This window comes from Nannobrachium achirus (genome assembly GCF_963921795.1).
Source record: "Nannobrachium achirus genome assembly, chromosome: 15".
Lineage (NCBI taxonomy): Eukaryota > Metazoa > Chordata > Actinopteri > Myctophiformes > Myctophidae > Nannobrachium > Nannobrachium achirus.
In genome coordinates this window covers 25,340,827-25,366,886 of record NC_137822.1, presented here as the reverse complement: position 1 = coordinate 25,366,886, position 26,060 = coordinate 25,340,827, and the positions used below count along the sequence as shown (strand labels likewise).

The following is a 26,060-nucleotide window of genomic DNA, read 5'->3' as shown; positions in this document are numbered from 1 at the left end:
TCAGACTTCAGTTAAGAAATAAATGTATGTTTTTACAAGAGAACTCTGCTAACAAATGCCCTCTACCACTAAACCTGTTGCAAAACTCAATATAGATAATGGCTAAAATGAGTAGTGGAGTTAGTATAACCACTTGAACCCCAGCATCCATATTATGTGGGAACATTCAATTCCATTCTCTACGTATCTCTCTCTCTCTCTCTCTCTCCTTCTCTCTCTCTCTCTTTCTTTCCCCCGACACGGTCGAGACAGATGGCCGCCCCCAACCTAGAGTCTGGGTGACGTTTCTTCCAGTTAAGGGGGAGTTTTTTTTGTTGCCACTGTCGCAAAATTGCTTGCTCAGGGTGGGACTGTCGCGTCTCTGCTCTACAAGTAAAGTGTCCTGAGACAACTTGTGCTTTGACACTTTAGTAAAACTGAATTGAATTGAATTTGCCAGAAAAGGCAGATCTACAAGCTCACAGTGCGTTTGGCGTAGAGCAGGGGTCTTCAACGTTTTCAGTCCAAGGTCCCCATAGCTGAGAGAGAGATGAAGCAGGGACCCCCCACTACATATTGTATAAAATGTGTGTTGCAGATGTTCATCGATTTCTTATACTGCTTAGACTTGTTTGACAGCACAGTATCATCTGTGTAGGTTGGATTAATTGTACCGTAGGTCGCATTTACTACCAAAACCTCCACCGGCTGTCCGTCTGTGAGTGAGTGAGTCAGTGAGTGAGTGAGTGAGTCAGTCACACTTTTGCCCTGCTCATATCTCCACAACCGTTGCCCCCATCCATGCCAAATTTTGCACACACACTCCTTACCTGCCAAACTACAACCTCCAAGGACCCCCGGAGCTCCAGGGACCCCCAGGTCCCTGGGGGACCCCCAGGTGTAAAAAAATGTCCCTCCGTGAGTCAGACGTCACACGTCACACTTTTGCCCTGCTCATATCTCCACAACGGTTGCCCCCATCCATGCCACATTTTGCACACACACTCCTTACCTGGCAAACTACAACCTCCAAGGACCCCCGGAGCTCCAGGGACCCCCAGGTCCCTGGGGGACCCCCAGGTGTAAAAGATGACCAAATGTGCAAAAATGACCAAATGACCACCCCAACGGGACTGCTCACGGGGAATTCCTGGGGACCACCCACTCCTGGTGCTCCAGAACGGATGCAAAAGTGGTGGCGCCCCCAGTGGAGGACCCCCTCCACTGCAGCTCACATAAAATGCCGTAACTCGGGCTAGGAGCGTCCGGGAGAGCCGGGGCCGGTACCTATTCGTCCGCCAAGGCAACGCGGAGACCCCACCCCTCATTTCTCACATGGCCCTCTTCTAGCGCCACCTTCAGGCCGATTTTTAAAACACATTTTTGGACACTGCTCCTACAGTTTTTGCCCTAAAATCACGCAAATCGCTACACAGTATGTCTACACTCATCCCATCAACATGAATCTGTCCCATATAGCGCCACCTTCAGGCCGATTTTTAAAAACACATTTTTGTACACTGCTCCTACAGATTTTGCCCTAAAATCACGAAAATCACTACACAGCATGTCTACACTCATCTCATCAACATGGATCAGGAAGATTTTGGAAAAACACATTTTTGCCCTATTTGTCGAGATAAGGGAGTCTTACTGGTGTGTATCTTACTGTCAATCCCTACTAGTCTGCTCTTCTTTTCCCTCTACACCAATCCTCTGTGCCAAAAAATTGCCGATCTACAAGCTCACAACGCCCCCCCCCCCCCCCCCCCCCCGACGCACACACGTGCAAAATAATGTGTTTTTTCCGTGAAATAATTAGTTTTTGACGGTTAAAAACGGGTCACTAAACAATAATTAATGGGCTAATATAATGTAAATCGCTCCCCTCCAGCTCATTGCGACCGTAGGTCGCATTTACTACCAAAACCTCCACCGGCTGTCCGTCAGTGAGTGAGTGAGTCAGTCAGTCACACGTCACACGTCACACTTTTGCCCTGCTCATATCTCCACAACCGTTGCCCCCATCCATGCCAAATTTTGCACACACACTCCTTACCTGCCAAACTACAACCTCCAAGGACCCCCGCAGCTCCAGGGACCCCCAGGTCCCTGGGGGACCCCCAGGTGTAAAAAATTACCAAATGTGCAAAAATGACCAAATGACCACCCCAACGGGGCTGCTCACGGGGAATTCCTGGGGACCACCCACTCCTGGTGCTCCAGAACGGATGCAAAAGTGGTGGCGCCCCCAGTGGAGGACCCCCTCCACTGCAGCTAACATAAAATGCCGTAACTCGGGCTAGGAGCGTACCTATTTGTCCGCCAAGGCAACGCGGAGACCCCACCCCTCATTTCTCACATGCCCCTCTTCTAGCGCCACCTTCAGGACGATTTTTAAAACACATTTTTGGACACTGCTCCTACAGTTTTTGCCCTAAAATCACGTAAATCGCTACACAGTATGTCTACACTCAACCCATCAACATCAATCTGTCCCATATAGCGCCACCTTCAGGCCGATTTTGAAAAACACATTTTTGGACACTGCTCCTACAGATTTTGCCCTAAAATCACGTAAATCACTACACAGCATGTCTACACTCATGTCATCAACATGGATCAGGAAGATTTTGGAAAAACACATTTTTGCCCTATTTGTGGAGATAAGCGACCTACGGTCGCTTATCTCCCGATTAGGGAGTCTTACTGGTATGTAAACACTACAGCACTCTACCCCAATACAATTTTAAGGTATTTGTACTTTACTTGAGTATTTCTGATTTACGGTACTTTTACTTCTACTCCTACTGTACATCTCAGAGGCCACATTTTTACTTTTACTCCACTACAATTATTTGACAACGTTATTTACTAGTTACTCTACTTTGTAGATTCTAATAGTTATTACAAAACATGCAACAACCAGCCTTATCAATCTCAAAGAAAGGGTAAAAACAGCGCTCTCTCTGTTTTGTTCCTAGTGTAGCAGTAAATCTGTTCTTGAGAGATAATCAGTACATTTCGGCTATTTGAAAATAAATAGCCGATCTAAAAGCACACAATGCATCTCGATGTGACGCTTCTCAGTAGTTTGTCTTTCGAAACATATATAGGCCTATATTTTTCTTTCATGGGTGCAGTGCCTAACGTGCCTGTGCAGAAACACTGCCCTTCTGGAGGGTGTAAGTGGATAAGTGCCATCATCTGCATAAATACATTGCAGCCAGCTCTCTCTCACCATGATTTTGGGAGGTATGAAATCATCCCCCTCGCAGGCCAGCCTCTCCATCTCTCTCTCCTCCTCCCAGTCCAGACTGTCATCACATCCACCCTCATCCAGGGTTCCACACGACGCCTGCAGCTCCCCACCTAGCAAACAAAGGGTGAATCCAGATATTGTATAAGTTTACTCCACTACATTTATTTGAAACCGTTAGTTACTAGATACTTTGTAGATTTTGATCATTATTACAAAACCTACATTAACAACTTCAGCCCCTACAGTATATACATTTCGGACCTTTGAAAATAGCCGATCTACAAAATCACAATGCGTTGCAGTGCGACGCTTTGTGAGCTTGTAGATCGGCCACTGAGAGAAAGAGACATGGAAGGGAAGACTACGAAAGGGTCAGATAACATGTACTCTAAGGAAAGAAGTGATGCATAGATCCTCATCTGAATGTGCCATATTTTAGTCATTTAGCATTTAGTAAACATACTGCACTTAGTTGGAACCATCATCGCATGGTATAGTACCCTGAAGAAGGCAGCTTGTCTGTCGAAACGTTGGTTTCCTATTCTGTGTCGTCCTTTAATAAATGTGCATCGGCAGCTACGAGTGTGCGGCTCTACACTTTTTTTGTTAGTATTTGTCCCGTTGGCCGGCACCTCACAAGGACTGGTGTGCTGTGCACTTTTTTGCTAATAGTAACGTTCTGTACCATGTCTGAACTGTAGATGGTTCTTCATTCCTTGTCACACAAAAAATCAGCTACTGCAGAGGCAGTATGGCTGAAAGTCAACAGCAGGGCTTGAGACTAGGTGGTACGGGATTATATGGATTTGCTCCAAAACCAGGTACCTAAACTAAACATTGAAGTGCTGTGAGTCTATGGCTAATAGTGACTATAATCACCTAATCACACCTAAATGAAATCATGCCCTGTCAGGTTTACTTGTATATCCCTAATCAAGGGTTTTAGAAGCCCTTAACAAAGAAAACTAACGACACCACTGTCCATTTGGCCAGGAAATAAACATTTGCTGAATTAAGAACGTGTACAGGTTATGGGACCATTACAGGAGGAATAATCACAAAGGCAGTAAAAGATAAAAGCATGAAAGCACCAATAACTCTGGAAACATGAATAGGTGAATGCATTAAATACTGTAAATGCACCATGTACCATTTCACTAACCAGCAGCAAAGGATGCTTCAAAGCCTCATTTCACGATATGCAGCGACTACATGGCATATCAAAACATGTCAGACTATAGCAGGTATGTGCAGTAAAAGAAAACTGCATGGACAGCATGCATGCATATATTGGTCCATATCAGTACGAATTAGTAAAATGGTCCCATTTCTTTCAGGCCCTGCTGTGACTATCAAATATTTCACAGTGCATGATTTGCTTGGTTCGAAAAGTGGAAATGCTATAAAGCATCATAAAGGAACAACTAACTAATGTGTTTATCGGTTTGTTCACTGCCTAAAACAAGGAATTAGGTACTTCAAGATCCAAGTTTGAATGAGGGAAGAATAAGACAACATATTAAAAGAGTGAAGGCAACAGCAAAGATCAACTTTTATATCAATGAATCAAACTGAATAAAACAAAACATTTACCATCTGGGGAACAAAGAGGGGAAATAAGAATCAAACCTCAGCATTGTATTGTCATTGACAGATCAATCTTTCAACACACTCTCTATAAAACACTGAAGATGCAGGGTGGAGAATAAAGAAACTTAAAAAACACCAGACATCCAGACAAACAGAGACAAATAACATATACTGGTGTAACACATGCAGCACTGTCGAAAACCGAGCACTGACTCACAAACTCCAACCTGGCCTCTGAACACTCATACTAACCACGCACACACATGCACGCACGCATGCACACTTAGACTGAGATGCAGTCCCCATTGAAAGACATCCAGTACTGTACTCACAGAAAGAGAGAGAGCATCACAAAGGAGACAGACAGACAGAGTCAGCATGAACAGCAGAGACACCTGACTGGTGCTTGTGCTAGCGCACGCACAGACACACTCCCTTCCAGTTCATTTAAAAAGACATACTCACAGAAAGCGAGAGAGAGCATCACAAAGTTGAAGACAGAACCACGATCATGGGGAGACGGACAGACAGAGTCGGCATCAACAGCAGAGACGTAGGCTTGTGCTAGCCCTAGAATGGCTGATATTCTGTAGTTCCAGAGTGGAGTGCTGATGCACACTGTTGTGTCGTGAGACAAGTCCACATGTGCCTTGTGTTTTATCCACAAGCACACAGTATTGTTACAATAAATGCCACCATATATTGCAATAATATTGTGTGCTTGTCTTGTCAGTAAATGGCAAGATTCACACGGACCACTTTCTGTTTGCAGGATGGGATTGCATTCACAACAGCATTGAATACAAACTTCCTTAAAGGAGTGCGTATGTAATATGAGGCACACACATTTGACAGGTGCAATGTGGGATGGTGTGGGGTAAAAATAATCACTGTCAATGTGTGTGCCCTATACATAATGTGCTCATTTTGATTGATTGATTGATTGGTTGATTGATTGATTGATTGATTGATTGAATGCTTTATTAAGAAGTTTAAAAACAGTACAGCAGTACAGGGGAAAGAATATATATATATATATATATATATATATATATATATATATATATATATATATATATATATATATACACACTGTATGCTAAAAGGATAACAGAAAAATATAAGGAAGTTTACAAATGTTCAGGCATGCTGTGAATGTTGTCTTGTCACATATAGAGAATGGTCCATGTGTAAGCGGACTCCACTTACCCATGGTCTCAGGGGAAGGTGGACATTATGTTATTAATTAACTCATGTGTGAAAGAAATGTCAAAAGGATATGAATATGATACTAACTATAAAATGACAAGAGCTATCCCCAAGTTGCAGCAATTCATTATTGGAGGGCTACTGGAGGGCTACAAATTAGAATGCCATGAGATGAATGTCTCCATGAAAGTGCATGCAATGTATCAGCCTTTCTAGGGCTAGTGTGTGTTTGTGTGTGTGTGTGTTTGTGCGTGCATGCGCGCACGTGTGTTGACTCACTGTCTTTGGAGTCATGAGAGTCAGTCTTGACAGGGGTAGGGTCACTCCAGGAGCGGCTGAAACTCTTCGATCTAAGCTCAGCAAATGCTAGTGCAGTTGGGGAGAGATAATCATGCACGAACGCCTTCTGCACCTCCTCCTGACCATATCGTAAACACCCACCATCCACAATTGCAAATGCTAATGTAATTGCAAACGCAAATACATAAGTACATAAACACACAAAAACCACAACCTCCAACACACACACACACACACACACACGCACAGAAGTGCTTGGACACACATCCGAAATGCACACTGACAAACACAGTGGGCCACCCACAGACCCATTAAAGCGACTGCTGAGAACACATGCCATTGATTGGCACAATTTAACGATGCTCTCGCACAAAAACAACAAACTTAAGTATTTTATATTCGCCAAAGAAGACCCACATAATACCGAGCAATGCTGTACAGTACAGCAAATATATTTGCATAAGACCACCTTCTTGCACACACTCAAGCAAACGCACATACTGTACACATCAAAAAGAGAAAAAAGAAGTGCTGCAGGGATCAGTAGGCCCTCAGAGACAGGTGCTCTTTGGTGATACAAGTAGGAATATATGAACAAAAAGGTTTCAAAGAAGTACTGCTAAAATCCAATGGTGTCGCCAGCAGACTTACAGAGAAAGGTATTCCAAGTAGGGCTGTCACGATTATGACATTTTACATTACGTTTAATTGTCACTCAAATAATTGCGATTTAACGATTTAATTGTGTTTTTGTCGTTGACAATTACATTTCTGTTTGGCTTTTTAGGCTTTGAAGTTGCACATGGTAGATATGACACATAACCTAAATATACAAAGAAATTACTGACATATTTGACAACTTCATACTTAAAAAAGAACATTGATAGTGGAAATAGACATTCCCTTTAGCACAGCTCCATCTGTTGGATGCATAACGCAACGGTAGCGTCTATTATGTGCACCTTATAGTCAGGTGCGCCTTATATATGAAAACAGTTTGAAAATAGACCATTCATTGACAGTGCGCCTTATAGTCAGGTGCGCCTTATAGTCCAGAAAATACTGTATGTCAAATAATCGCGATTAGACGATTATGTAATAATTGTGACAGCCCTAATTCCAAGGCAAGTTGACCAACACGTTTTGACCTTCTAGGTCTTCGTCAGGGTCTTGAAGGTCGAAATGCGTTGGTCAACTTGTTGCCTTGCTCAGAAAATAGACCATATATCTTTTCAATAAAGACGGAGTGCCTTGGAATTCCTTTCTCTGTAAGTCTGCTGTCTACACCAGGGATCTTCAACGTTTTCAGGCCAAGCACCCCTTAGCTCTGAGAGAGATGAAGCAGGGACCCCCACTACATATCGTATAAAATTGTGTTGCAGATGTACAAGGATTATTTCGTAAATAGTTTAGACTTGACAGCACTATCATCTGTGAAGGTTGGATTAATATGTGTATACTATTTTCATATATTTAACCACTTGAACTGTCAATACTGCTCTTCTTTTCCCCCTACACCAAACCTCTGTGCCAAAAAATAACCACGCCTCGCGCTGCGAGGTGTTGTGAGCTTGTAGATCTGCTATTTTTTGGATAATGTTCCACTAAGAATAGGGATGCTAGGGTTCAAGTGATCAAACATGATCACACAAAGATTTGGCGGACCCCCTGTAGTAACTCTGAGGACCCCCTAGGGGTCCCGGACCCCCTGTTGAAGACCTCTGGTCTACACCATTGGATTTTAGCAGTACTTATTTGAAACCTTTTTGTTCATACTGCTATATGCATATCGCTTGCTTATCAGGCACACTCCAGAAGGCATATCTTCAAAAGTGTTTATTTTGAAGCAGAATAAACAGTATCTTGTGAAAGCAAAGACTAAGACGGCAGCAGCATGTGGTCACCATGCACCCAGCAGGAACAACACAAGAAAACTGACGATGGCAGATGAATGACACAATTATTTAGAGCAAACAAGAACACAAATGAACACGCTCATTCACGCACACGTGTGCATGTGCTCATACATATACACACAAACACACACATGCACGCAGAGTCAGACATACAGTATATGCACACAAAGACAAATCCCTGACTCACTCTGTGCTTTCATTCTCCTGCTTCCCACCATCCGAAGATGCTTCCGGAAGTTTCTGAGGGAAGGAAAAGCAAAGCGAAGCGAAAGAAGGGAGGGAAGGAGGAACAAAGCAAAGCAAAGCAGACGCATAAACATTAAGTGTCAAAGAACGACAGCCATAGATTAGATACAGAAGAGAGAAGTACACAGTAAAGTTAAATTGTGTTCATTTAAATGTAAAATATTTCTGGGTTTTACTGTGTAAACTGTACTCACAGATTATACACTGGAATAAAGAATTCAGAAACAGATCACTCAAACTAATCATATTCCTAAAAAGTATCATTTGTGATGTCTGAAATGAAAGATTTCAGATTTCAGATTAAAACTAATTCACTGGGTGTTCAGAGTTACAAGAGAACATCGTTTAATCTAACCACATATTGAGCCCATGAATTTGGGAGTACACGTTAATGTCCTGTACAGTATGTACACCGTCAGTAGCCCTATGCTAGCTATGATAAAACATAATCCTTTGTATTTATAACACACTTTACATTTTCACAAATCTCAAAGTGCTAAAAAGGTTAGTTTGGCAATTATTATTATTAATCATTATTCATTCTATTGGTAATTTGGCTGCCGAGGCATCATTTCAGAAAGATATTCTGTTACATGGCTGTTGCATATAGAAATAATTGTACATGGGTATAGATTAGATATAGATTTTATGACTCCAGAGATGATGTATACCGATTTGTGAGTGTTTAGTGAGTCGAGTCTGTGGGAGTAGTATCAAAAAGAAAGAAATCCAGGGAAACGTTATAATTGTAGGACCTACAGTTCTAATGCCTCATTCACACTACAGATATATAGTTGAACGTTTAGCTTGGTAATTCAATGTAATCTCAATGGAAACCAGCTTTAAAGCTTTCAAAGCTTTGTTCTGAGCATCTCCTGCATCTTTAAAGCTGGTTTCCATTGAGATTACATTGAATTACCAAGCAAAACGTTCAACTAAATATCTGTAGTGTGAATGAGGCATCAGAGTTATAGACCGAAACGAAAAGTGGCGTGGTGTTTGAGATTAACTGAGCACACACAGGCACGCAGCCACGCACGCATGCACGCACACATGCACGCACACATGCACGCACACATGCACGCACGCACACAACACAGAGAGAGAGAGAGAGAGAGAGAGAGAGAGAGAGAGAGAGAAAAACCTAGTCAATAAAGCATAGATAAATATCCGGGCTGTGAGACCACGGCTACAGATCTCATAGCCTTTGGCAAAAATGCTAATAAACAGCTTAAATTAGAGAAAAGTAAAACAAACAAAAAAAGGCATCCTGCCTCCTACAGTATGCCAGCTCCAAACAGCCCAGAACAAACTGATTAGGGTCGTGACTCGTGCTTGGTCTTCCTCCTCGGGACCACCTTACCGTTCATCACCACGAAAGCATGGGGTGGCTCAAGTAGCTGACAGAGTACAGCATCTTGCAAAGGGCCTGTACAAGATACACTACACCTCCAAGATACCCATGTACCTGACAAACTACTTCTTTTTTTTTTTTTTTTTCACTCAAAATTTTTTATTTTCCAAAAACATCAACAAATATTCACAATACACAAACATCAACAAATCCGAAATTAAATACAATATATAAAAAAAGTAAATTATAAATGAAAAATAATAAATGGGTGTGGCAACCCCCCTCTCATCACATTTGTATACAGTACATAGCTTTCACATACATTTCACAGACAGTGTTTACATTCACATTTTCTTTTCAATTGTCCGTTTCTCTGTTAGAGTCCATATCTGGTCCACTTCCACCATTTATTGTCCATTTGTTCCTCTTGTAGCCTGAGTCTATATGTTAGTTGTTCCATCACAAATATTTGTTCTATCAGCTCAGTCCATGTCCCAACCTTGGGAGTGTCCGGTTGACACCACGATTTTGTTATAGTTTTTTTTGCTGCAGTCATCTGTCTTCTTCTTGTATGTTTCCTCCTTCTAAATCCCCCAAATACATCACTTTACATTCCCTTGGAATCTCGTATCCCAGTATATCCTGTAAGTGTCCATGTATCAGTTCCCAAAAGTTCTGTATTTTAGCACATTTCCAAAAGACATGTGAATGGTTTGCATTGACCTCCCCACACTCTCTCCAGCATGACATCTGTTTATGTACCTGCTTGCTCTTAATCCTAGGTGTTATGAAGAATCTACTCAAATTTTTCCAGGAAAATTCCCTCCACATCCTTGAGTTAGTAGATGAATGGTGTACTCCCCACATGTTTATCCAATCCCCCTCTGTAATTTCAATGTCCAATTCCTTCTCCCATTTTTCTTTTATATAAATCGTTGAATGATTTTCATTTCCCATCAGCTTCTGGTATATGGCTGATATGGTCCGAGTTTCTATCCCTGCATATTTCTTTATCATGATTTGGACTACACCATTCACCTCCTTGGGGGATTTGGCTTTGATTTCCTTCATGTAATAATCCCTTAATTGGAAATATCTGAATATTTCATGCTTATCCAATTCAAATTCTCTCTTTAAATCCTCATAACACCTAAGATGCCCGTCCTTTACTAAGGTACACCATGCCGTCATTCCTTTGTCACCCCATCTCTGAAAACCCTGGTCATATTTGGCCGGTTTGAATTCACTATCAAAAGCTATCCATCTTAACACCTTTATATCCTCCTCCAATTTATATTTTTTAACTACTTTAAACCAAATCTCTAATGTAAACTGTGTAATCGGATCCAATTTAGATTTTATATTTTTATATGCTTGTCTATCCCCCACAATATTTTGTATTGGTTGATTATTATATTTTATTTCTATATCCTTCCATCTAGCTGTGTACCCCCAGTCACACCAACATCCAATATATCTCATCTGAGCTGCATAATAGTAATTCTTCAAACTAGGGAGACCCCATCCACCCCTCTCTTTCGGCAACTGTAGTGTTCTATATTTTATCCGTGGCCTTTTCCCAGCCCATATGAACCTTGTTATAAGTCTATCCCATTGATCAAATTGGGTTTGGGGGACCTCTACTGGTAGTGCCTGGAACAGGTACAATAACCTTGCTAACACATTCATTTTCACAGCCTCCAGTCTAGAACTCAAGTCCAGCGGCAGCGTCGACCATCTATCCACATCCTTATGGATCTCTTGGTTTATTTTGTTATAATTGGCTTCATACAATGTAGACATATGTTTAGTTATATTTACTCCCAGATACTTTATACTTTTTTGATTCCAACTGAAGTTGAATGTATCCTGTATAGTTCTACTTGGTCTATAATTTAAAGTCAGCACTTGTGTTTTCGCTATATTGATCTTGTATCCAGAAAAGCGCCCAAACTCTCTTATTATTTCACTCAAAGCAGGAAGCGATTCATTCGGCCGTTCGAGGAATGTTATCACGTCATCCGCGAAAAGTCCTATCTTATGTTCCGTTCCTCCCATCTTTACCCCATGCACCCCCTCATGTTGTCTTACTGCTTGTGCTAATGGTTCAATGAAAAAAGTGAACAATGTCGGAGATAAACAACAACCCTGTCTTGCAGACCTTTGTAATATGAATCTCTCAGATAAACTTCCGTTTACCTTGACTCTTGCAGTTGGTTGCTGGTATAAAGACTTTATACAATGAATCGCCTCCTCATTAAAACCGAACCTTCCAAGTACAGCATAGAGAAACCTCCATGAAACACGATCATAGGCAGCCTCCGCATCTATTGACACAATTAACGTGCTCGTTTTAGTCCTCTGAGCCTGTTCGACAATATGTATAGCCCTCCTTACATTATCATGCGTCTGGCGTCCCAAGATAAATCCAGTCTGTTCTTCTCCGACCATATCCTTAGTTATTTCTGCTAGTCTTCTAGCTATAATTTTCGTATAGATTTTATAATCAACATTTAACATAGAAATAGGTCTATAGCTCCCACACAGTTCTTTGTCCCTCCCCTGTTTATGTATTACCGTAATTATTGCTTCATTCCATGAAGGTGGGATCTTATGTTTTTTCAATGTCCAATTGAAGGAGGCCGCCAATATCGGTGCTAATTCTTCTCTATACATTTTATAGTACTCAATCGGATACCCGTCACTCCCAGGCGCTTTACCATTCTTAAACGAACTTATAGCATCAGTCACATCTTCTATTGTAATTGCTGCCGTGATTTTGGCATTTTGAATCCGTCCTATTGAGGGCAGATCTAACTGCTCCAAGTATTCCTCCATTTCTTCCTCCCCTTCCATTTCCGGCTGCGTATATAGGTCTTCATAATGTTTTTTAAATATCTTTTCTATCTCTTCTGGTGCTGATTTGACCTCCCCTGTCCTAGAATCCTTAATTTTACAAATGCTATTCATTTCCTGTTGTTTCCGTATACGTCTTGCTAATAATTTAGTCGCTCTAGTTCCCGCCTCGTAATAGTTCTGTTTCACAAATCTACTCTTTTTCTCTATCTCTTCCAATTGATAGTCTTGTATTTTAATCTTCAATTCTTTGATTAACCCATATACATCTTTATTTTTCGTGTTTTGATATTCTCGTTCCAGTTCTCTTAACTTTTCATTATTTTTCTTATAAAGTTCCAATTTAACTTTCTTCATCATAGACATCTCGGCTATCAGCTTTCCTCTTATTACCGATTTCATTGCGTCCCACACGTAAATCGGTTCCACTTCGCCATTATTGTTTGTCTCTAAATATGTATTAATCTCTTTCCTAAATTCCTCTCTTCTCTGTTCCTTATTTAGTATGCCTACATTGAGTCTCCATATAGTCTGCCGCTTCCTATCGTTCAAGGTTATCCTCAAGTAGAGTGGGTTGTGGTCAGATACATCCGCTGCTTCTATTCTACATTCCTTTACTCTATGGCTATCCTCTTTCTTCACAAAGAAATGATCTATCCTCGAGTGAGTCTGATGTGCCACTGAGTAATGAGTATAATCAATCTCTGAGGGGTGCAAAGCTCTCCATATATCTATTAACTCATTTAATGCCACCCTTTCACCACTAGAGGGGGCCAAGTGTGCCACAGACAATCCCATAGAGATATGCTGGTATATGCAGAAGCCCTGCAGCCATGACTTGCCTAAACACTTTCCTTTGTGCATGTACAGGAAGAGGATGAAGTTAGCTTGAAGTTAGCTATTGGCTACCAAGCATTTTAAAAGCCTTATTTTCGTCAACTTAGCCATGATTAAACCTTGCACACCTCATGCATGGGAAAAAAACAGAGAAGAATGAGCTCTAAAAAATCCAATGCAATCCTGGATTGCATTGTTGTGGGTTTGTGCAGTTTGTTCACAGCTTTCAAACAAAAAAATCCGATTGGAAATCCGTTCAGGCATTCTTGAGATAATAGCCATTATGTTTTACACTGTTGTGAGCTTGGAGGTCTGCTACCTGAGTTGTATGGGGGTTGTATGGGGGTTAAACATGCAAAATCGCGATTGAAATCATGTTCACTAGTTTTGATGGGGTCCAAAAAAAAAATTTCAAAAAAAAATTTTCAAAAAAAATTTTTTTTTTTTTTTTTTTTTTTTTGAATCACGTGTATACACGTGATTGGCACTGTGGGATGCGCTAATATATCACGTGTATACACGTGATTGGCACAGAATGAGTTAATCCCATTTCCTGCAAAGTTATATTCACACATTTTGCTATATTTTTTTTACTTCTATTCAAGCTTGTTGTATCTTTTTTTTCACATAGCACCGTATTTGTGTCTCCTCCTATAACTAACATTCCCTTCGTTTCTACCGCTATGATGTTAAATAAATCCTTGAAAAAAGTTTTTTCACTTTCTGGGGGTGCATACACGTTTACCAAAGTAACTGGTTCATTATCCAATTTCCCAATCACTATAATATATCTTCCTTCTTTGTCTATAATCTGTTTCTCGAAATCAAAAGTCACTGTATTTGATATTAAAATTATAACTCCTCTCCTCTTCCCCCCCTTAAATGAACTAAAGTATGAATTCCTGTATCCAAATCTCTTCAACTTTTCGTGTTCTTCTTTAATCAAATGTGTCTCTTGGAGGAAGAATATCTGTCTCTTTTCTTTCTTTAGCTTTGTCATTACCCTCTTTCTCTTAATCGGTGAGTTCAACCCATTTACATTCAGTGACATTATCCCCATTATATTAGCCATCAGTTATTTGTGTAATTCCCATCTTCTGTTCTCCCTGTCTATGAGTACCATTATATTTACAAGCGGTTGCCAAAAACACACAAAACAAACATACAATTCACATAAACATCACACTCATTTAACTTCCAAAAACCGGGTGACTCCACTAGTCCCCCTGAAATCTCTAACTGAGTTGAGGGGCTTGTCCCCATACTAAACAGGGCCCCCTCCCTAGACCTGGCAATATCCCCAACCTTTGGGTCCTCCCAACGCCTAGCCAACTACAAACAATGAAATGAATAAATAAAACACCTCAAAACCCCTCTACCCAAAAAACAAAGCATTCCCCTCGTCGGTTCCATACAATAAAACTCAGATGAAAATTCTCCCACGACTCTAGGTCCATTTCTAATACACCCCGCAGTTAAACTTATACTTATTAAATCCCCCTTTATATTTAACTGAGAGGGTTAATTTCCATTACCTTTTAATATCACATTAAATCCCTATTTTTCCCCCCCCTCCCCTTCCTCATCAAAACTGCGTTTTAACATTTGCAATTCCTTAAACATAGCGTGCCCACACTCACTTCTTTGACTGGTCTTGCCTTCTGTCTTTCCCCTTTTGCAACATTCCTCTTTTTTCTTCTCCCGTCTTTCTCCTCAACACACGCTGCCATCTCTCCACGTTTTCCTTCCTTCGTCTGTCCTTCTCCATCGCCGTGTCAGCCGTCCTCTCCGTTCTCGGTTCTTGCTGCGCCTCCTCATCCTGCATCTTCTCCGTATCCTGCGTCGTCTCCTCGCCCAGCGCCGCCTCCACGTCCCCCGCCGTCGATTCTGGTGCCCGCGTCCGCGGTGTTGTCCTCTCCCTGTAGCCTCTAGCTCGGATATCCCTCGCTGCTTCTGCCGCGGACGTATACACCTTTGTTCCGTCGTCCCACTGGACTCTTAGCTTTGTATATGGGGATTGAAACGTGATTTTTTCTTGTTTTAACAGCCGTTTAAGTGGCACATACTCCTTCCTAAGTTTGACCACTTCTGGTGGGTAGTCATGGTCCCATCCGAGCCTCTTCCCGGCCACCTTTGTTTCCTTAGCCCACGCCTTTCTGAGAACCAACTCTTTTACATCAAATCTGTGGAAGTTGATAATGATCGAGCGTGGGGGAGCCGCGTCGTCCCGAGGTTTTCGCGTCAGGGCTCGGTGGGCTCGCATGATCTGTAGCTCCGTGTCCTCTGGTAGGTCGAGTTCAGCCCACATCAGTTGCTCTATGAATTCAACCATGTTTGACCCGTCTTCTGCTGTTTCTGGGCAATTGAACAGCCTTATATTGTTTCTCATTTGCCGCGATTGCATGTCCAGCAGCCTTTCTTGTAGTCTCCTCACCCGATCCTCCAGGTATTCTACCGACTCGCTCGCCTCTACTTGCCACTCCTCCGTTGCTAACACTCGGCTTTGGACCTCCGCTATCTCCGCTTTTCGTTCCTCCATCTCTCCGCTCACCTTCTGTTGCTGCGTGTCCATTTCTTCTTTTAGAATCCTTATTTCTTCTTGGTTCTCTCTCCTTATTTCTTCTTTCAGCTTTACAAAGTCTTGTCTCACTTCTTGTCTAAAAGTTTCCATGTTTTGTTTGATGTCAGCGAGTCCTCTGATCACCTCCGCCATTTGCTCGGCTGTCGCCATTTTAGCTTCTTCTTATTTCTCTCAAATACTTGTTTTTAAGCACCACTATGTGTTTTTTACCGGTCCTAGAGTCGCCCTAGCTTCTTCCACACACTTTTTTTTTTAAAGTTTTTATCTTACATGCTGTTTTTCATAGATTATTATCCGACTATCGGGGAGCTCGCTTTTCAGGCTGTTACTCCCTCCGCCATCTTCCCGGAAGCCGACAAACTACTTCTTAAAGGTCAAGGATGTCCACGATCACAACACCAGAGGCAGCGCCACTAATCATGTTCAACCTAGATTTAACACTATAAAAGGCTCTAATTCGTTCTCCAGGTATACCACCAACATGTGGAACGCCTCTTCAAAATTGGTCCACCAACATGTGGAACGCCTCTTCAAAATTGGTCTGAAAAGTCACCTTCAGACGGCTGCTACTCGAGACTTGTAAATAGACTAAGCCCCCATGTTTCCACCCCTCCCCCTTTTTTCTGCCCATTTTACTGCTTTGTACGGTAATTTATGTTATCCAATGCAAAGTACTCTGTTCTATCTGTCTGTCTTTCAATGTTACATGAGATACATAAAGTGGTTCCTGTGTAAATAAGCTGTAAAGCTTACTAGGATCTCCTTTTAGTTGACATTGTACCAGTGATTTGTGCTGTAGTGAAAAGTCTTCAATCAATCAATCAATGGTCAATGACCAAGTTCAGATCAATAGGTCACCCCACTGAGACAAATGGATGCGTAATGACATAAGTCTCTTCATTTTATATAGTAGGCTAAGATATGATTTTATAAGTTAGTAGGATATGCTGCATGCATGCACACTTGTTTCTGGTCAAAACTAGATAATGCACATAATATAATGTACTGTAGCTACTGGTGATCTATCTTTCTTTGACCTCCTCCTCTCTTTTCCTATCCAAAAGCTTCCTTTGTTTAATCTCATCACTCCTGTCTTACTCCCTCTCTTTCTCTTTGTCACCGCACTTTCATAATCTTCTCTTTTCTCTGATCTTTGCGCCCAAGATTCCAACCACCTCACATCAACTTATCTCTCATTTTCCCCACGTCCAATGTTCTAGAATGTATGCGTGCCCAGATGGAAAACTCTGCACTGCTGCTCCTCCATTAATCAGCCAGCACAAAGTGTCATGATGACCTTCTACTGCAGCAGCCAGGCATTCTGGGATACATCCCATACCAGTTCTAGCTTTCTGACAGGTTGGTCCTGTGTTGCATCTGTCCAGCAGCCGTGAACAGAGGTGCAAAGAGCCATTTAAGAGTTTGTTAAAAGGAAATGTGCACAGCAAAATCCCCAGTGTTATTTTAACCCTTTAAGACTATACTGAGCTATTGAAAAATAGCAGATATACAAGCTCACAGCGTGGCACCGAGTGCCGCGCTGCGAGCTTGCAGATCTGCTATTTTTGAAAAATCATTTTGCAAATCTTTGAATATATGTTTTGTTTTTGTTTTTTAAAGCGAACATTTGTAACTCAAATATTTGCTTCTGGGGTGTCCCTGACACATAATATTTTGAGATGGGGTTCGGAGGCCAAATATATAATTCTAGGGGTCCTTGACACGAAAAGGTTTGAGAACCACAGACGTATAGGAACATGCGTTTTACAAAAAAACGTAAAAAGATTTAGAAGTAAAAAATATTCGAAGACAAATGTTCACGATTTTTCAAAAGATCTACAAGCTCGCAGCGCAGCACTCTGTCTCGGTGCCGCACTGTGAGCATGTATATCTGCTATTTTTTAATAGTTAAAGCATAAAATAATGGTTAAGTAATAATGCATAATCCCAAATGGCCTGTCCATTTCTAACACTCTGTGCTTCAGTAAACACTGAGGATTTGTACTGTGTGGAGGGCTGGTATTGTCTTTTCTTGTGTACTCAAGACAAGACGATACCAGACCCTGGAAGACACCCAGACAGACACATACTGCTGGGAAACAGGTCAAGAGCCCCTCAGAGGAATAAGCTGAATTCTGCAAAAACAAATTACCTTGTCCTGAATTAGTCCTGTGGCTATTGAATGCCACCCCACTCTCTCAGCCCTGACGTTTCTGTCTGCCTCCACTGAGTGCCGTCCAATAAATCAAAAAAAGGGCATAAATAGAACCACGCTAATTAATTAAAGTGATAAATAAAGGTCAGCTCAGTTCCTGTAGTTGGCTATTGGAACCAATGTAGACATTTACTTTTAGAACAGAAACAGAAACAATGTTTTACCTTCCAGTCATTCTTTCAGTTATTTCATTCCTAATAGGCTACTACTCCATCAACAGCTAATGTGGGGGGCATCTAGGGGTAAAGTTCCTGCCCACCATCATGGGCACCAACATAATGATATCAACATGTTACACCACACAAAAAGTCACTCCAATTCTTCAAACACCAGCAGGCCTTTAGTGTGCCGTTTCAGTCACTTTCAGAGCAACTGACATCATTGCCACAATGCTAATGTATTATGACTCATTAAAGCTCAATGGCTTTCAAACTTTTCCCATGATGACCCACATTCTCACATCCTCAAATTAGGCTGGCCGGCGAGATCAGTTGATAGCGCCTTGTTTTATGAGCAGAATTAAATATCATTCCTTGGTAGGTTATTCAGCCTCTTGGACATTGCTCCCATTCACAGCCTGAATCTTCATAAAACATATATTATAAGAGGGTCTAGTCGAATCCATTGAGCTACTTTAGTTAAGTTTAATGTCTCTAGAATTATGCAAGATTCTTTTGGCGCTGTCCTGACAACACTGAAAAGGACTGCACTGAGACTACGTAGTTTAGTCAGTAATGAAACAAATGTGAATTTGTACCATGAGTGACTGTCAGTGCAGCTGGCTTAGCAGCCATGTCTAACAGTGCACCAAAGCATAGCAGGGAAAGAATGCAAAGAAATAAATATAAATAATCTGTGCCAAACGGTCTGTCACGTTAGGCACTGCTGACATCTTTCCACCGCTGTGTTCCAACTCTGGCTTAGTTAGATTAGTCAAAGGTTTAACCCATTTAGAACAGGTACACATTTTGTGTATCGTTATTTTATGCTTTAACTATTGAAAAATAGCAGATATACAAGCTCACAGCGCGTCACCGAGTGCCGCGCTGCAAGCTTGTAGATCTGCTATTTTTGAGTGTCTTTTGAATCCTTCTAAGGACCCATGTTTCTATGTCAGCAATCTGACCAGCCATCGTCAAAGAAAAGGTCCTTTTCACTTAACTGGAGCTCAGCTAGTCTGTTCTTGAGAGACTACTATGTCAGTGGTTCTCAAACCTTTTCATGTGTAAGGACCCCCAAAATGATATGTATTTGTCCACGGACCCGCATCTCAAAATATCTAGTTCCAGGGACCACCCAGAAGCAAAATTTGAGTTACAAACGTTCGCTTTGAAAATACATATAGTCAAAGATTTGCACACATTTTCACGACTTTTTCAAAAATAGCAGATCTACAAGCTCGCAGCGCGGCACTCGGTGCCGCGCTGTGAGCTTGTATATCTGCTATTTTTCACTGGTTAAAGCATTCAATGAGTCTAGGCCTAAATGGGTTAAATAAGTCGGGCACAGAGCTATAGCCAGCTGTATCGGAAATCAGCACTCTGGCATGGCACACCATGGCAGGGGACCACACTCCATACCTCTGGATGACTTCTGATGTAGCCTGCTCCCTCTCTCCTCTCTTTCTCTCCATAAATCGCCGGAAAGCCCTGCCAGGACGTGGCACAGAATTAAAGAGATGAGAGAGGGAGAATGCTGGCTTAGCGAAGGGGACAGCGCAAGAAGGCTGATGCCAGAGGGCCTTTTAGTTGGAGGGTTTAGTTCAGTCTGTGAAGGGAGGGAGCAGAGGCTTGTAGTGGGCAGGGAAGAGACAGCTGGGACATCACATTAGAGAGTGAATCTGTGCTGCCAGCTCAAATCTGACTTTCAAAAATCATACAGATTGGAGTGCCTTTTCATATTTCTAAGAATGAAGAACTTGCCTTGTTGTGACCTTGATCAGCCTACCTGTCTGGAAAATCCTGAACCAACAAGGTATTGGCTTACAACTTTGAATTAAAGATCTTTATGCTATTTGAGCTAGCAGCAAAATGTTAACATGGTTAACACAGAATCGGGTCATTTTAAAGGCATTATGGAGGAGTTTGGTTGCTGTTAGTTCAGTTGGGTTAGGCAGGAGTGGGGGTTGCGAAGTACAGTAATTATGTCAAGGATGTGGCTAAGCTTACTTGGTTTATTAGGCCTATTTCTCAAATGAGGGCACGTGTACCACTAATAATATGCGGAGGTACTACAAGCTACACATGAGAGAAAGTGGAAAATGTAATAATTAATTTTACTGTTACATTTAATGATAGAATATTGACAAAGTTTGTTTGAACCTGCTGATCCGTAAAGTTTTTAACAAAATTAAATAAATAAAAACTTGAATAGAGAGCTATACACACTACACAGACTATACAGAGAAGGAAGGAATCATTGCTGCTGTCAAAATAGACTCTTACACAGCAGGTCCATTTTACCCTCTCAGCTACAAATTGAGCTATATGGGTACATTTTTACACCATCATTCAGAGTTAAATTAACATGTTGCTGTGCACCTTCAAAGTGGTATTTATTATTATTGTCCAGATTGTGCTTTACCTGTACCCCTCCCCCTCGCCTCGCGCTAGGTAACTATTATTATTATTGTTGCTGACACAGACTGCTTTTTAAGCTGCAGCCCATGAAAGGGTTGCAACAAAGTCATGTTGCTTTTCTTTCTCTGGAACTAAATGTCTACTAATCAATAACGAATCACTCCATAGCATCATCAAACACTGAAAAACTGGTTTGGAAACAAAATGATAGAAGGTTACTTAGCAATGGCTATGGTGCCCAGTTAAATAGTCATCATTCATGCAGAACATCTAAAGAATGATGCCTTCCTAGGCTAAGATGGTTTGGAAAAGAAAAAAATAGGCTACAGCTAGTCTCGTATAGCCAGAAAACTATTCCATAATCTCTGAATGCTATATAGAGTCTGGTACTGGACCTCCCAAAATCTGAGGCAAGAAACTGTCATCTGTTCGTCATTTCCATTCAGCTTTACATTTTATTTTATTATATCCATTTCTGCTAAGCAGCAAGCTATATTCTTAGGATGATTTTGATTTATCTTAGGATAAATTTGCACGACTGTAAAAACGAAACGGAAGTGGGGAGGAGGTCACATCCACTTTCCAGAGCCTCCAGACTGTATGACCGGAAGAGTTTGAAAATCGTGGGTTGGCAACAGTCTGGCCACACGAGACTAGGCTACAGCAGTAGTTTTGCTAATTTAACAGCTTGTTTCTAGTACCTTATGTAATGTCAGGTTGACAAAAGTTGGAACGTTCAAGATAGTGGTGTTATTGTTTACACCCCGAAAATGTTTACTGTAGGTGCTGTGTAGGGATGGGACGATAAGCGATATTATCGTTTATCGTGATAAAAAACACTCACAATAATCGTATCGTGGAGTTTAAATTTATCGTGAAATCGTCCTCCATCATGCATTTGGATCAATTCGCCTTTTATTTGCTGAGCTGCATATCCGGTACCATTTAAACCCTCTATTGGTAAAACATACTAATTATACGTACTTGATACAGTATTTTTTTTCACTCTCTATCAAATCTCTTTGCCAAAAAATAGCAGATCTTCAAGCTCATAGTGCTGTGTGCCAACGTGACAGAACTGGGTGGATTAGGATAGGCTTCAGTTATAAAGACAGGGCTTAGGCAGGACACTCCAGTGGACCATTTGCATGATTTGAGCTTGGCGGTGGATACTGTGGATCCACTCAAAATCTAAACAAACTCCAAACTTTCCTCCTAAAACAGTGTTTATTAAAATCCATGTCACTGTATGCATTAACTCAAATGTTCACTTTACTTGTGTACTGTACCTCAGTGTGGTCCAGGTTCTAACTACAGTATGTGCTGTATACTGTATGTACAGTATGATGGGCTATGTTTTCGGCTGCAACTTCAAAACACCCAGCAGAGGGACAGTTAAATGGCTAAGGTTAAGGATAAGCGATTATGGAAAGAGCGGGAATAAAAACAGTGCAGGCATGTTCAAATACTCACGATATCCTGGTGAGTGTCCCAATATTAATTTGCATGAAATAAGAGAGAAGGAAAAAATACACATTAGACACCAAAGTACAATAAGCGGAGAGAAGACAGTGAGAGACAGATTGGTTCTTGATGGGAGGACAGAGAGTCTGGAATCCTTGTCTTACCTCAATAAATATGTCAAGAGAATGGCAGTCATTCGTCAATAAAAAATGGGCTGATAAAACAGAACAGAGAAGGTCGCACACCTCGTAGCCACGATGCAAAAATGATTTAGAATTTTAGATTGTATTTATTTAAAATACAGAAACCAACGTTTCAACAGTATAGTCTTCCTCAGGGGCTCAGAGGAAGGCTATTTTTGAAAATTTGTGAAAAGATTAAAATTAAATAAATATTTTTTTGCCTATAATGGCATGCCCCAAAAAAGGAACGCAGAGTTTGAAGCGGTTAAAAAACACTGTATTTTGTTATGTTATAGAATTATAGAGTGCACACAAAGTACTGATATAGTAAATAAAAAGATAATTCATAACTTTTTATATCGATATATATTGCCGTATCACCAAATCACAAGGAACACCTGAACTTGTCTCGCGGCACACCAGTGTGCCTCGGCACACACTGTTTGGGAACCACTGGGAGCCTCTCATGTAAGTGAAAATAACTTAAAAGTTGAAAGGCTGAGAATGGAAGGACAGCAGTCATGGGGGGGAGTAACAGAGAGAAGAGAGAAGGAGAAAGAAAGTGACACCTTGGACAGACACGTACTGCTGGGAGACAGGACAACAGAGCTGCAGTGTGTTTGGATGTTCAGTGGCTGTGACAGGTTGGTTTGCTCCTAGACAGTTCAACGAGACAGAACGGGAGGGAAGAAGGACCTCGGATTGCTTACACACACACATGCTCACACACGCACGCACGCAAGCAGAGACATTGACACTTACGCCTGCATGGTGGTCGTGGCAGTCTGAAAGCTGAACATGTTTTCCTTCGGGAACCAGTTATTTTCCTCTGCAGAGAGAGCAGAGAAATACTCATTGCATCACGTTGCAACAGGTGGCGAAAAACAGAGAGAGTTACAAAAAGCAGTATTACGAAAGGTCATAATTAATGAACAAGGATAGGATATAGTAAGGATGTACAAAAACCAGTGACAGCAACACAGCAACACTCCACAGTCCACCACTCCACAAAGGGAGAGAGGGAGACACACAGGGGAGACAGCAGAGGAGAGAGAGAGACGGAGAGACGAAGAGTCAGAAATACAGACCACCACGTCACATCCAACATCTAAACCACCAGACCCAGGAGGAAACTGATTTGAGTTCCAAATGTTTTCACTGACTATGCAGTCATACTGTACCTGACTTAAACAGGGCCACTTCGCTCTGAATCTTAGCAAGAACACAATTGTAAGAACACTTGATTGTTCCTTGCACAATGTCCCACTGACTGGGGCGTTAACTAATTATACAGTATGTACTGCACTCTTATTACTGTAGTTGAGTAGCTTTTTACATTATTGTACTTTTAATAATACTAAAATCAGCTTATTCTACTTTCATTTAGGTGCTGCAGTACTGCATGTAGGATCTGCATCTAAGGCCCCATTTACACTGGCAGCCAAATCCAGCCTGAATCACATCTTTGCCACATCCAGATTGGAATCCGATTGGTTTAAATGGTCACATGTTCACATGGAACAAATCAGATTCCAATCTGGATGTGACACAGATCTGATTCAGGCTGGATTTGGCTGCCAGTGTAAATGAGGCCCAATGGTTACACCCAGGATGCCAGATTGGCCCTTATCATGGTATCCATAATGTAACTATAACTATTATTCAGATTAGTCTTAAAATAGCGAGTTTTGGACATTTGTCATTTTCAAGTAGGCCTAATCTTATTTCTACTTGAGGTTTCAAGCCGAGTAGGCTATTCGGTAACACTTAAGAATATTCTAGTACTCTTTCCGTCCCTGGGAATTTAGGACATCTCATCACAGATGACAAAATTACTATTCCATGAATTATATAAACCAAATAAATATGATTATTTCTCTCAATGGTGTATATTCTGTATGTTGTTAACGGTCATGTTAACTCCCTTGCCCCCTGAATAATGTAGAATCGAGTGGAAATTAACATAAACATTATATAGAATCAAATATGTATGAGATAAAGCTAATCTTTTTTTTTCTTCTTTTTCTTGAAATTTCTATAATTAAATTCAACACAACACATGACATGAGGCAAAAGACCAGAATGGCGGCGTTTGCTCATAACACTTAAATAGACAAGACGCGTGAACAGAAAAAAGAAATACCATCTTTAAGCTTCCAGACATAGGGTTTACTCTTTTTGCCAAACATTTGAAACGCATTCATCAAATAGAATTTCCAACCTGGTCTAAACCCAACTCCACCCAACCCAACCAGCCCCAACTCAAGCACCCCACCATATTGACCATATTCCAATGATGGGGAAACCCCGACCCTGAGTATGACATACGCCCAAAGACATGAATATGATCAATATGCCACCGTTTGGATTTCAGCGCCTCTCCCTTCCTCTGTGTCGTCTACCCTCTCACCTCTCTCCAGCCCAGTCATCCGGTCCACACTCCACATCCTCTCTAGGCGCCGGTGCTGCTTGCCTGCTTCGCGGGACGTCGAGCTCTCCAGGTCCAGAGAGCCCTGGCTGCGCGACGGGGCGCCGCCGCAAGAGTCACACGCCAGCCCACTGCACTCCACCTCCCCTTTGACCCCCTCGCCCCAGCTGCGGATGTTGTGGGCGCTGACGGAGGTCTGCAGGGGAGGCTGGCCCAGGTGGTGGTGGCTGTGGTGATGGGAGTCGTGGTGGGAGCGCGACCCACTGACAGCCAGGGAGTGTTTGTCCTGGTTTCCACCGGAGCTGTTCCCACCGGAACTCCTGGCACTACTGCCTCCCCCTCCGCTGCTGGTTGATGGATTGCCACTGGACATGGAGTGGTGATGGACCGCTTGCTGATGGTTGCCGTGGTGATGGTTCCCGTGGTGGTGGCCACTGCCGCCGCTTCCACCTCCGCTGCTCCGCCCGCCGCTGCTGTGGTGGTACTGGACAGGGGATGAGGAGGAGGAGGTGGAGGAAGGAGAGGTGGACGGCTGGATCGGCGTGGCGTGGAGGTGTGGGTCGCCGCCGCTGCCGCTGCCACCTCCTCCCTTGGATCCCCCGCCGCCACCTCCTCCGCCCCCCGAGCGCTCCTTCAGGACGTCTAGTTCCAGGCTCTCTTTGCTCCCCCGGCCGCCGCTCATCAGCATGCCGTGCTGGGTGGTGATGGTGTACACGCGGGCGGGCTGCAGGGCGCACTCCACGCACTTCTGCTGGTCCTCCTCCGCCGAGAAGCTGCGCTCGAGGGACAGTCGGGCCGGCTTGGAGGTGACAGTGATGGACGGGGGAGGCGGCGGCGGCTGGAGAAAGCCCAGCGCGGGCTTCACCTGACCGGGCTCTGGGTCGGCCGCAGAGCCCTTGGCGGTGCTGGTTTTAGAGTAGGGATGGAGGTGGTTGTTGTTATCAGAGTCTCTGGGTGACTCCGGGTCTGGACCCACCAACGTTTCACACAGGAGGTGTGCTGGGGGGAGAGAGAGAGAGAGAGAGAGAGAGAGAGAGAGAGAGAGAGAGAGAGAGAGAGAGA

The 26,060-nt window shown here is 42.4% G+C and overlaps 1 protein-coding gene across 1 annotated transcript in view; it reads right to left on the bottom strand.

The window, feature by feature from the left end:
• Nucleotides 1–26,060, bottom strand: part of nsmfa (NMDA receptor synaptonuclear signaling and neuronal migration factor a) — a gene marked incomplete at both ends in the record, with an annotated part of 59,597 nt that overhangs the window by 11,777 nt on the left and 21,760 nt on the right. The window contains 5 exons of the mRNA XM_080742695.1: nucleotides 3,221–3,351; nucleotides 6,320–6,406; nucleotides 8,444–8,496; nucleotides 23,333–23,399; nucleotides 24,981–25,997. Of these exons, the coding sequence (XP_080598821.1) occupies nucleotides 3,221–3,351; nucleotides 6,320–6,406; nucleotides 8,444–8,496; nucleotides 23,333–23,399; nucleotides 24,981–25,997 (1,355 nt within the window). The remainder of the gene's footprint in view (nucleotides 1–3,220; nucleotides 3,352–6,319; nucleotides 6,407–8,443; nucleotides 8,497–23,332; nucleotides 23,400–24,980; nucleotides 25,998–26,060) is intronic.